The sequence below is a fragment of the Zeus faber genome, assembly GCF_960531495.2.
Source record: "Zeus faber genome assembly, chromosome: 12".
NCBI classification, from domain to species: Eukaryota; Metazoa; Chordata; class Actinopteri; order Zeiformes; family Zeidae; genus Zeus; species Zeus faber.
The window spans coordinates 9,633,852-9,647,560 of record NC_137196.1 but is presented as its reverse complement, the minus strand read 5'-3'; the positions used below and the strand labels follow the sequence as shown (position 1 = coordinate 9,647,560).

The window sequence follows — 13,709 nt, the reverse complement described above, 5'->3', positions numbered from 1 at the left end:
CTCTGTTTTATTTCAACGAGAAAGTGCGAGGGGGTGGGGGGTGGGGTACAACATCTCCTGTCAAACACTGCTCCAGGTAACATGGTTGTCATGGTACATTCGAAAATACTATTTTTAGGGATAACAGGGGGGGGGGTTGAAAAGTTCCAGAAATGTATTTCTTTCTTTAAAGGAATGGCAAGTTAGAAGTGAGACGTTCGCTGTTCTTCACACGGACGGACCCCCCCCCCTTGAAGGGGACGAGCCTGGAAACACTCATCTACGAGACACACCGATGCACCTAAAACAACAAACTTTGGTACAGAAAAAAAAAAAAATCAAAAATCATTCAGGAGCATTCTTTCCTGATTTGTAACTAGTAGTGTTAACAACCTCCAAGAAAGTAAAGTAACCTCGGATGTAGTGCTGATATCAGGGACGTTACTATTCAAGCTTCAGGCAGCTCAAAGTGTCAATTTCTTTTTCTTTTTTTTTTTTACAGCACATAAAATGGTGTCACTGTAACCACGAGAATAAATATTAAATATCAGTGGTTAAAAATCATAACAAGAAAACAAGAAAAACTGCACAGCAAGTGTGTGCACGTGACATACACGAGCCTTTCAAAGCCACGTGGAGCCGCTGATCTGTCGGCTCGTCGGAATCACCCTGGACACAGTGCAGGAATGCATGTTAGCAAAATGTTTAAAGATGCAAAAACGCTTGGAACGGTAATAAAAAGGTGCGAGTAAAAAGACTTTGCATATCTTTAAAAAAAAGAGCGTAAGAAGGTTGAGGCTTGAGGGGGAGAGAGCGCGGGCGTCTCCGAAACGGTCGCTCCCGGGTTCCTGAGGGTGTCGTCACAGAGCTAGGACTGTAGAACCGGGCGGCCATGTCCTCCACGTGGCTGCTGCCCTTTCAATTTAACCGTCTGCGAGGCCGAATCGAGTGCGGCTTCCAAAATGTACGTCGATGGCAAAAAAAAAAATAGCTCAAATCCGGCCCGAACCGCTTTGGGGTAGAGGCTACCGGTTCTAGCGGTCCTAGCTCTGTGCCTCACCTCACACCAGTTAGTGTTCCAGTATGTGGGGCGGAGGAAGCTGGAAGCCAGAGGGGCAGCGGCGCTCGGCTCCGCCCGTGGGGTTTGCGTGTAGTGTCGGGTGTCGCCCTGCGCCGCTGTCTGCCCGGCCGGCCCGGACGTTAGGCCGCCAGCTCTTCCGCCTCCTCCCGGTTCTCGTTGATCTCGGCCAGCGTCCGGACGAAACGCGTCCAGTCGTCGGCCTTGGGGACGCAGATTTGCTGCAGAGGGAGGAAAAGCCCGTTGTCGACCTCGAAATCAATGACATCACCTTAGGGCGGCGGTTCCCGTTTTATTATCGCAGGCGATCACAAAATGTTCACGGAAGGAGTATGAGGGCCACACAAAAAAAAAAAGAGTACTGTGTTTGAAGAACAACCTAAAATAATCAAATATGGATAATTAGATAATAATGAAAATGCCAGGGAGACCCCTAGGGGGACGTGGACCCCAGTTTTTGGAACCCCTTGGATATGAAACGAACAAAAAGTCGGTGTCACAAAGCTTCTCATATTTTGATCGTTTGTTGAAAAGTAGTTTAGTCAATTAGTTATTGCACTTGAACTCTGTCGTGTCCTAACGCACCCATGAACCTCCCGTGCAGCAGCATCGCAGGTAAGCGAGCCCAACGGGGGGGGCCAGCGGGCGTTTTGGACTAACTACGGACGGTTCAAACGGTGAGACGAGGGAAACACGTAGATGGCATACAAACAATAAAATCGAAAATAAATGAATGATTGATTGAATAATAAGTGTCACGCGTCTCACCTCTCCAACGTCGTAGACCCTCACTTGGCCCTCAGAGTCCCCGGTGGCGATCTCTTTGCCGGTGTGGGACCACTGCACGCGGTTCAGCGCCGGAGCGCCTTCGACGTACACAGTGGCAGTTGGGACCTAGCACACACACACGCACACAAAACATCTATTATCCAAACTGCAAGCAAAGACAACCTCCATCTCCAAACTTTTAGGAATTAACTGATTCAAGCGGTGGGCGGTGGTTGCCAACGCTATGGAATGAACTTTGAATCAAGACAATTCATGAAGCTATTCCTTCTGGTTTTTTAACGGGGTGAACGCACTTCAGTGTCGTTGTTGAGGTTCCACAGGTCCAGGCGCCCGGCCAGGTCGACGCAGGCGAACAGGGCGGGGTGCGTGGGCGACCACATGGCGTCGTAGACGTAGTCGCAGCTGTCCTCGAAAGAGTACAAGGGACGGGTGCTCTGCGGGGGAGGGACAGATAAAGGGAAGCAATTCAACCTGTGCTCACTTTACTCAGAGAGTGCAACGTGTGTGTGTGTGTGTGTGTGTGTGTGTGGCCGCGTCACCTTGGTGCTCCACAGTTTGACGGTCCAGTCGAAGGAGGCGGAGATGAAGAGGTCGGAGAAGTCCACGGCCCCGGCGGCGCTGTGGCAGCTCAGCCCGGTCACGGGGCCGTGGTGGCCCTCAAACATCTCAGTGATGCCGGCCTTACTGTAACACACACACACACACACACACACACACACACACACACACACACTCCTTTTAACATCGTTGTGCGGTCCTCTAGTGACTACACAGTATAAATGTAACACACCTACCATGTCACACACACTTTTCTAACATTTTTGTGAGGACCTCTAGTGACTACATGGTATGAATGTAACACATGTAATACACACACACACTCTTTTAACATTGTCGTGAGGACCATTGGTGACGATATAGTATAAATGTAACACACACTCTTAACATTGTTGTAAGGACCTCTAGTGACGATATAGTATAAATGTAACACATGTAACACACTCTTAACATCGTTGTGAGGACCATTGCTGATGATATAGTATAAATGGAACTCACACTCTTTTAACATCGTCGTAAGTCCCTCTAGTAACGATATAGTATAAATGTAACAGATGGAACACGTATCACACACACACTGTTAAAGTTATTGTCAGGACCTCTAGTGACTACATGGTATGAATGAAACACACGTAACACACACACACTCTTTTTAACATCATCGTGAGGAACCCTAGTGACGATAAAGTATAAATGTAACAGATGGAACATGTACCACACACACACACACACACACACACACACACACACACACACACACACAGTTAAAATTGTTGTGAGGACCTCTGGTGACGATATAGTATAAATGTAACACATGTAACACACACTCTTAACATTGTCGTGAGGACCTCTAGTGACAATATATCATAAATGTAACATATGTAACACACTCTTAACATCGTTGTGAGGACCATTGCTGACGATATAGTATAAATGGAACTCACACTCTTTTAACATCGTCGTAAGGACCTCTAGTAACGATATAGTATAAATGTAACAGATGGAAGACGTATCACACACACACTGTTAAAAGTTATTGTCAGGAACTCTAGTGACTACATGGTATCAATGTAACACACGTAACACACACACACTCTTTTTAACATCATCGTGAGGACCCCTAGTGACGATAAAGTATAAATGTAACAGATGGAACATGTACCACACACACACACACACACACACACACACACACACACACACACACTGTTAAAGTTGTTATGAGGACCTCTAGTGACGATATAGTATAAATGTAACACATGTAACGCACACTCTTTTAACATTGTCGCAAGGACCTCTAGTGACGATATAGTATAAATGTAACAGATGGAACACGTACCACACACACACACAGTTAACGTTGTTGTGAGGACCTCTAGATGACATACATCTACATACTATAATTTAAAGTCACATAAAGGGGCATATGACTTTTTGTTCTACAATCGTACAATTTGCGTAGCTAATGGATCCTTCCCGTATCACAGCTGAAGTGCACCGTGGTGCCGAGCGAGACGCGTGTTTTTAAGCGACGATTTCTGAACACCTACCTCCCATGGCGGCAGGCCGTGTACACCGAGCCGTCCTCGCTCCCCACCACAAAGTTGTTTACGTCGGCGTGAGGGAAGGCCATGGAGGTGACGGCCACCGCTTTGCTCTGCTTGAACACCAGCTCCAGGCTGTCCTGCGGGGGGGGAGAAGCAGAGCAAAACCTCCACTCAGCTCTCCACATTCCAACAGAGGCACAGGATTTTAACGCATTAACAGGCAGTCCAGGGAAAAAAGAGAAAACACGACTCTTTTTGTCTCCATATAAAAACAAATGGCTCACAAATGGTATCCCAACCAACATGCCAATCAGCAGGATCAGTACTCTGTCATAACTGATAAGGCTGACTGATTAATGATTTTTAAAAAGCGGTTGACCTCAAATGGGCTTTTCTGAAAAAGACGGATCTGATTCGACAGTTTTTCATTTTTTTGCCCCCCCCAAAAAAAAAAAACCAGCCATATTCTCACCACTGATTCCTTGTAAAATCACTTCATGTGAACACACCCATAACAGGAATGACTGAATAAAATGAATAAAAAAAAATAAAATATATATATAAATGTAGTATTATAATTTACAATTACAATTATTATAAATCATGAAATACTGTAAAAGTAGGCGATAATCATTGTTCATTATCTTTCAGTGGTATTGTATAGTTATAGGAGTAAAATATCATATCATTTTACCGACTAAATTAAATGATGAGAAGCCATGAACTAAAATATCTCACAATCTGAAGGAAATATTAGGAGTATCATTTAAAAAGAAATACACACATAGTGTAAAACTGGACATTCCATGAGGAAATCGAAACTACGTTTACCGCCAAAAGCTAAGCTCCCAACGCGGCGGTGTGTACCTGTGGCTGGGAGAGCATGTCCAGGCTCCAGGAGCACATCTTGCCGTCGGTGGAGATGGAGATGAGGTTGTTGGCGTTCTGTGATCCCACCACGTTCACGCAGTAGACCGGGTGCTGAGTGCGGGAAAATAAAGAACAAAACAAAACAAAACATGGTGAGACCGCCCGTGGGTTATACACTGAAACAAACCGCCGTGCCCATCTGAAGGCCTTGCTCACCGTGTGTGCGGCTGCGGACAGCGGGGTCCTCTGGGCTGGGGTGTGCTTGTTGCACCTGTTGTCCCACAGCACGATCTGGCCCGAGTAGGTGCCGCCCACCACCAGGTTGGGGTGGAACTTGGCGAAGCTCACCGACATCACCTCGGACTGGAAAGAAGGGCACAGAACATATGATGTGAATATTTTGGAAACGTTTCCAACAAGGGCGATGAGTCATTTGGATAATGTCAATATTGTGATATGAGACTGGCTTCTAATATTGGGAGGAAGTTCAATCAACGCCTCTACCTGCTTGGTCATAATATTACTAATGAACACCAATAGTCATCCCCAAAATATTGTGAGATCATTGACATTAAGTTAATATGGTGATTATCTGAGTTTGTCAATATCGCCCAGCCCAATTTCCAACATAATCACATCTTTTAAGATATTTGTGAAATATATATTATCAGCCGTCGTTTTCCAGTCCTCGCAACCACACTCCATTAACAAAAAGTACGAAGTATGGTGGAACCCCTTATATCCCAACTACACTTACTCAGTTACTGTTATCAGTTACAGAAGCAAACATTATTGTATGATCAGATGTTTCTGACAAAGTTAAATGTATTGACTGCATCTTTATAGATCTCGCTGTGACTAAATATGTTTCCTTGTGACAAAGTTCAATTCATTTTTTTAAATAAACAGTATTGTGGTGCGGGGATGGTGTGGTTTGAGCAGCCTCACCTGTCTTGAGTCTAGGTAATTGGGGCCCAGGATCAGTGTGGCTGCATACCTGTTGCTCGTTGATTGGTCTCGAGGGGCAACAGGTAAAACCCCCATCCCCCCACACACACACACACACACACACACACAGGAGAGGAGCCCTTGTCATGACACGTGTCCATCTGCTCCAGGGCTTCTTCCAACTAGTCCACTCTCTAAAAAACAGGTGTGTCTCAAACCCTGTTGTCTGTGTCTCTGTGCCGGAGGGCCCTGAAAACGCCACTTGGCTGGCGTGTGGCAGGCTAAACTGCCATAGTGGCACCTGAACAGGGAATCTCAGGCACGGGGAAGGGACACAGCACCAGCCCTCTGCCGACTGGCAGCAGCAGGACCCAGGGTGTCCGGCGGAGGACCGGGGGAGAAGCCGCCGCGGAAACCACCACAGGTAACCGCTGGCAGCTAGCTGCTCTGCCCAGCAGCCACCGCCGGAACCATGCAGCAAGGCATGCCACCCCTCCAAGCAGCCCCCACAACCGTCAAGCCCCGCTACACCTCCACCAGCCAGTACCGCAGCCCAAGGCCCCAGGCTCCGGAAGGGAGGAGGGGAGGCTGTCCCCCCTGGGGGAGCGTTGCCGGTGGACCATGCTGTTTCGGGAAACTTGTGGCAGGCGAAGCTGCCTCAAGTATATTTAATGGTGTTTCGCTGAACTGAACCAATGCCGTTCTGAACATTCCCCCTTTTTGTTTTGGTGCTGGACTACCTGGCAGTGGAATGTATACTCGGGCGTGGCTTTCTTGTACTTGAGGTTCCAGACCAGCGCCACGCCTTCGGGCTCGTGCGCGATGTCCTCGTTGTTGTTGTAGGAGGCCACCAGAAGCTCTGGGTACTGGGAGGAACATGCAACATTAGAATCACAGGGAAAGAATGAATATTATTATTATTATTATTATTACTCAGTTCAGTGTACTTTTCTTCATTTGACAATGCTGCATTTGCTTTTGTTTGAGTACATTTGCCAGGGAAATAAAATGATTCAGTTCATTTTTGATGTAGTTTCCCCTTGCTCCTCAGGATACAACGTTCAAACTCCAGTTGTCAATGTGCGTTGTCAGGTTGTAAGGTTAAAATCTGAAAAATGTCAGGGAAATATCCTGTCATTTTCTTGGAGGTAGGTTTTTTTTGGGGGTTTTTTTTTAACGTAATGCTAGAGAGAAAAAAATGTATTTACTTGAAACTCGCAAGCACTTATGTGACAATTCGTCCCAGTATGCTTTTACTCTCACTCAAGTGGTTGAGGACTACATTTGGTGTACTCATATTTAAGTTACTTCATTTTAAAGTCAAACCTACACTGCTACACACCTACTTCATAAATTTGTTGTCTATAGTTTGAATAGTTGCGTGGGTGTTACTGATTTGTAGGGGTGGAACCTAAGAAATACAACCAATTTAAAATGATGGATTTTAAGAATCAATTCTGCATTATATCGCTCCCATCTCAGACCGGCATCAGTTATTGGTAGTATTCACTGAAATCATAGAAACCTTGATGTTTTACATTTTACATTCCACTTGTTTTTGTAGTTTTTGTCTGATTATAAATTGATCATCAACAGAAATTGTTAGCAAAACGTGATTTTGAGTTAAAGGCCTTGTTTAAGCCCTGGTTTTGGCTAGCGTTCATAGGCAAAGACACACCCAAGGTTTGGTCCTCACAACTATAGCAATACACACACACACACACACACACACACACACACACACACACACACACACACACACCAACTCCTACCTGAGGGGACCAGTCAAGGCAGGTGACCACACGGTTTTTAGTCCAGTGCTCATCTGAAAACTCTCTGTTTAACACCAACTTGGCGCCCGCCTGCATGTCACTGGGGAAAGAGACGGTGACTTATTCACTCACACGAACACACACACACACACACACACACACACACACACACACACGCGGCATCTCACCCCTCCTTGTCCTCCAGGTCTCTCCCGCTGTAGTCGAAGCAGACGTCCACCCGCTCGGCCAGAGCTCTCTCCACGATCCTGCTCCCTCGCTCGAAGAACGACAGGAACTCCTCAGAGTGCAGGAGCTGCAGCTTCTCCTCCTCTGTGAGCTCCTTGGTGGTCTCTGTTTGAACATCGAAATATGCAGAGGCACGGATCAGCCTCAAAATGCAGTAAGACGAGCGCAGCATGAAATATATATCTATATAAATAGCTGTTGAATAGGGCTATCATCAACATGACGTTTCAATTTATGATTGTCATAAAAATAATTGGCTTTTTTGTACATTCCATGCCACTGTCATAGCATTATATTAAAATAGTGTAATAATACACATCCACCAAACAAAGGTTTGTTTATTTAACATTTAACATTGGAACATAAAAATGACGTAAATTTCCCTCAACCCAACTAATTGAAATGCATCTAGTTCCCATTCTATTTGCTGAAACGTTCATGGCATGGGCTTAAAATCCCCCTTGAATTTGAATGGAAACATATGATTGTGGAATCGATTTGAATGCGTCAACTGAAATTATTGCGATTGGGTCATTATGTAATAATGGCGGCTCACACTGAGAGAGTGAGAGACATATAGGAAGCTCCACAGAAGCTAAATGTTACATTATTGGCTTAAAAATGTTGTGACAGTAAAAATATTACAGCGAGAACAGAAGGTTACACCTAAAGATAGCTTTTTTTCTTGTGAGTGGATCCAGCCCGGGGCGGATCCGAATGTGAAGTCATGTGTTCGAATGTCTCCTGTTAATAATTAAAACGCTGCACTCACCTTCCTCCTCTTCTCCCTGCTCGGCATTCTCCTCCTGGTTCTCCTCCCCTGCCGAGGGAGCGGCCATCTCCTCGTCCTCCTCCTCGACTGGCACGCACACGCACACGCACACACACGCACACGCACACACACGCACACGCACACACACACACAGAGAGATTTGAATAGTTCTTCAAATGGAGTGATGGGATTAAATCTGTCTCAGTGTTCTGGTGCATGTGTGGGTGGGTGTGTGTGTGTGTATGTGAGCATATATCGCATAAAAGGACAACACGCCTGAATACAAATCAGCATTAATCAGACATTGGGACTATCAATGATACTATAAAGTCACACAATGGAGTGTTCTCATAAAAGGCTTTAATAGTGTTTTAAAATAGATTAAAAAAGTTTTTCCTCGATGACTTTAAAGCATCTATAGCTGTATCTGTGTATGTGTCGCCAGGGGTACCTTCTCAGTCAGGCGTCCTCACAATGTGGCACAAACCCAAATGTGTGTGTGTGAGTTTACCTTCTTTCTGCTCGGTGTGCGTCACCACCTCGGTGGTTGTCTGCGTCTCCTTGGAGTAGGACACCATTTCCCTCGGCGGGAAGTCCACCTGGGACACCTTGGACATGCACAGCCTGACGGGCCCACGCCTGCACGCACGGGCACGGCAAGAAGCCACCGTGCACATATTAACACACACAAACACACACACGTACATACATACACACACACACACACACACACACCAATAAGTTAGCATCGCAGAGCCCGATACTAAACTCATGACATGAAAATACACTTATAGTAATGATGCAGACACATATAATTAACGTTTTGAGGAGAAGATCCCACACGTAGAGCCATGAACAACAAATAACAGTTAAAAAACAGAAAAAAGGTGCTAGAAGTAACAGATAGAAGCTAGAGAAGAGAGGAGGAGTAGTACCCTATCAGCTCAGAGTCGGAGTGCAGTTGCAGAGTGGAAGGGTCAGGGTCCCAATGCAATGTCCTGATTTGGCCCAACCGAGACCGTGTTAGTGTCGAGAGAGAGCGAGAGAGAGAGAGAGAGAGAGAGAGAGAACAGGATAGCCAGCCAGACAGAGGTAATCAGAGGGGAGATTAAGTCAAAAAGCGCAGAGAGAGGAAGAGCAAGAGAGAGCGGCGTGAGAGAGAGACGGAAGACAAAACCAAAACCAAGACCATGAGAGAGAAGTGTGGGAGGTTGGAGAAAGACAGGAAAAGAGGGAGAAGAGAGCGATCGTTATTTGAGCAGAGCGACAGTGGCATGCCGGTGTGGCGTCAGAGAAAACACAGGTGCTACAGCATGCAGGTACTTTTGACAATCACCATGCCTCTCTCTCTCTCTCTCACTGTCTCACACACACACACACACACACACACACACACACACAATCACAATCACAATCACTATATCACTCTAAACCCCTTTCCCACCTGCACTTAAAGCAGTAAATGTACATGTGTAAATGTTCCGTATTGGCTTGGAAGCAGGTGTCAGAGTTCTGTGAAAGTCGTTCCGTCAATTATCCCACCATCAACCCAGTATTATTTCCAGGAAAATGCCGGTACAGCTATGAATGGAATCATGTGGGAATGGAAGCAGTACACTTGCGGTAAAGTAGGGGTGGAGCCGAATCCAAATAAAACACATATAGTGGTTGTTACGGATATTTCTTTCGTACAAGTATTAAAAATATATATATTTTTTCGGGAGTAAGGCCGCGTGGGAAGATGGGGGGGAGAAGCGTTGGTCTAAAACCCTAGTCTCGCATGATATCAGACATCTCTTGTGCGAGCGTCACGTAATGTATCCGTAACAGTCATCTACGTGGGAACAGACTCCATACGGACGTTTTCCGTAAAGGAGGCCAATGTGGGAATAACTACCTCCTGCCGTTGCCGGATATTTTTTCATGCAGCAATGTTACGGATTCCATGTGGGAAAGTCTCCTTCTGTTCCTGTCTTTCTCCAACCTCCAACACTTCTCTCACATGGTCTTGGCTCCCTCACGCGCACGCATGCGCACGCACACGCACACGCACACACACACACACACACACACACACACACACACACACACACACACACACAGAGACCTGGGTCCTGCGTTTCCATCCCCAGAGTCCTGGCTCCCGGCGTCGCTGCCCACTGATTTGTTGGAAGGAGACATGGGGGCGGGGACTAAGTAGTGAAACAGACACGTATCCTCTGTTACTACCCTCAGGGGCTGAGCTGCTCGAGTGTGCGCCGTACGTGTGAATGTTAGTGTACATCAATAAATGAGTGATTGATTGAGGAGGCGACAGAGGGAGTGAGTGAATGAGTGAGAGCGAGTGGGTGAGAGAGTGTGAGTTTGAGGGAGTTTTCCATGCGGTGAGGAGGTCGAAACACAAAACGGGGACACAAAAGACAAGACAAGGGGAGACAAAAAAAGAGAATGCAAATAAATGGCGGGCAAGATTTGGGTGGAAACTGAAAAAGTCATGCAGAGCCCTGAAGACGTGTGTGAGGCGTAGAACAGAGGGGAAACCACGGGTTAGAAGACATTTTAATCATCCGTTATTGGGTGGGGAGGGGGGACAGTGCGTAAAGTAATGCGAGACAACGGGGGAAAGATTTGATACATGCCGGTGTGTGAAGGGCCTTTCTACATGTGTGTGTGTGTGTGTGCGCTCACCGTGCTGTATATCCGGGGTGATGCCCACGCTCTGCAGCAGTGCCTCCGCCTCCCTCCTCTTCCTCTCCAGGTCGGAGTCCTGGGGCCCCTCCGTGGGCACCACGCTGACCTCGGCCCCACGCTTAGAGTCCCCCTGCCAAAACAACGGTACAAACGGCTAAAACGCTGGCCGGCAAAACAGATTTCGGGGACTTTGGCTTGACCGCAACGCTTCTTCGGCGGGCTGTACTCACATGATCCTTCTTTTTCCTATCCTCCTCTTTCCTCTTCTTCTCCTCTCGAATCTGGGCGATCCGCTGCTTCTTCCTCTCCAGCTCGGCTTTCAGCTCGCTCTTGTCCGACATTCTGTGGCGTGTGCAAATAATCACTAAACCCAGGAGGGAAACCGAAATCACACTCTTCCTCTCCAACATACGATTTTATTTCACATCGATATATCCCTTAGATTTTCCCTGATTGTAGCGATTATATTTTTTGGAGGAATATTATTACAGGGTTTATTCTGGCATTACTTACAGTAAAGGACTTTCAAGAACTTTACTTAAAACAAATAAAATCAATTTTCCAGGTGATCTATATTTATTAAAAATATAATCTTATCTTAGTCCCACTGTCTATTTTATATATACACGCACACACAGACACACACACGCACACACACACACACACACACACACAGACACACACACACACAGCCGATGTGACATTCAAGGTCAACTCAGAAAATTGTGCTGCATTTCAGAGAACCCAGAAAACTGTAATACTCACCTGACACTAAACTGGACCCTGTGTATTGTTGCCTGCAGCTATTATTATTATTATTATTATTATCATCGGGGTTCTGTGACTCTTTGATATAATCTGCATTAGTACTTAAAATAGTTTACATAGTTACATTTCTTTGAGTCTGTGAATTTGAAACTTTGAACATTGTAATTTGCAGAAGACAATCACTACTTATTTTAGTATTAGTATTTCTATTACTATATTCATGTGATAACTCATTGTTTTAGGTCACTTCGGCAGGGAGCCTTCAGGCATATCAGTTCTAGCCTCATCACATTGGGACCATGTGAACACCAGAGAGCTGTGGAAAACAACGTCCTCTTTATCTCTCCTTCTTCCATAACACTCGAGCACAAACGACTGAAATGGTGCGGCATGAAAGTATGTAAGCCATAGGAAATATAGATATGATCCATTTACGTTTTTTTTTAAATTAATTTGTACACTAATAGAATATAATTCCTAACATCTTAATAGGTCTTCTTGTATCTACAGTAGGTGTTATAATAAACAATAGGTGGATATATTTTTTACGCTACTACATTTCTACTTTGATTGTTTTAATCTGCAGAATGCAAGGCAGCGTACAGTAGGTACTTCATATAAATCATAAGCTCTGTTATATCAGGGCAATGGATATGGCAAGTACTTTACTTTGAATGCTCTCAACAGCAAGTACATTTAACGGAAAGTACTTGAAATGTCAATGTGGTACTTTCACTGTCACTAGAGTACAAGGATCTGATTGAGCATTGGTGGCAATGGCTCAATATGGCCCCATATCCTTGTCTCCATATTGCCTTTGTAACCTTAATCTACCACAACACTACTGCTGCAGGAATAGGAACCGATGATAATATTGATAACAATAATAATAATAATAATAATAATAATAATAATAATAATAATGTTATAACACCAACAACAACAACAATAATAATAATAATAATAATAATAATAATAATAATGATGATAATGCTAATAATCATTATAATGATAATTATAATGCTAATAATAATAATGATGATAATGTTTTATCCATAATAAAAAAATACGCCATATAGATAACAGAGCGGACAGCTAGCTTAGCTGGATTAGCATTAGCCTTGAGGTACAGTGTAATCCTCAGGGCCGGTCTGGAGACGCACCAGCGGAGCCGGGCTGAATACAACAGGGTCGAATAAAAAGCAGCGGACACGTCCTTGCGCTGGAGCTTCCTCCCACAGCTTCCGCAGCAGCATAGGAAGAACATACCTGGTGTATTGTAAGGCCTCCGGATGACAGCCGAGCCCCGCTTCTCTGTGTGTGTTGTGGGGACGGCGGTGAGGCTGACGGTCAGGGCGGCGACTCCCGGAGCGACAGTGACGCGTTCTATCGCCCCCCCCCCGCCTCCCCCTAGCGGACGTCGGACGCGTTGCTCCAAAATGTCACGCAATCGATTCATCGATTAATGATCAAATCTTGAAACAATTAAATAAAAAAAATTAATAAATGCAGGAATTAGAAACAAATCTCGGACAAGTGTCTTCGATCTAATTCCAACGTGATACGTCCTGACGCATCCCATTTCCCAGTGATGATTACTGCAAACTGACCCTTCTGAATAGGTTTGGTCATCAAGTTACATTCATTTCAGAACCAACAAACCGTCTCACAGTGCAGAAGCAGTGTTCACT

At 45.3% G+C, this 13,709-nt stretch overlaps 1 protein-coding gene across 3 annotated transcripts; it reads right to left on the bottom strand.

The window, feature by feature from the left end:
• Positions 1 to 22: 22 nt before the first annotated feature.
• On the bottom strand, positions 23 to 13,373 carry LOC307238562 (dynein, cytoplasmic 1, intermediate chain 2a-like). Of its 3 annotated transcripts, none has more exons than XM_080011600.1 (16): positions 13,288 to 13,373; positions 11,481 to 11,592; positions 11,248 to 11,380; positions 10,667 to 10,751; positions 9,071 to 9,198; positions 8,560 to 8,646; positions 7,730 to 7,892; positions 7,542 to 7,641; positions 6,510 to 6,635; positions 5,038 to 5,184; positions 4,819 to 4,932; positions 3,955 to 4,088; positions 2,386 to 2,530; positions 2,140 to 2,280; positions 1,826 to 1,951; positions 23 to 1,278 (listed from the first exon to the last, which is right to left on the bottom strand). In XM_080011600.1, exons 2-16 carry the CDS (start codon positions 11,589 to 11,591, stop codon positions 1,180 to 1,182), a joined length of 1,839 nt encoding a protein of 612 aa, XP_079867726.1. In that variant the 5' UTR covers position 11,592; positions 13,288 to 13,373; the 3' UTR covers positions 23 to 1,179. The 3 variants fall into 3 exon arrangements, with proteins under 3 accessions (XP_079867726.1, XP_079867728.1, XP_079867727.1); XM_080011602.1 differs by having other exon boundaries at positions 10,667 to 10,718; XM_080011601.1 differs by having other exon boundaries at positions 11,481 to 11,614; positions 13,288 to 13,341.
• Between the last annotated feature and the right edge of the window lie 336 nt (positions 13,374 to 13,709).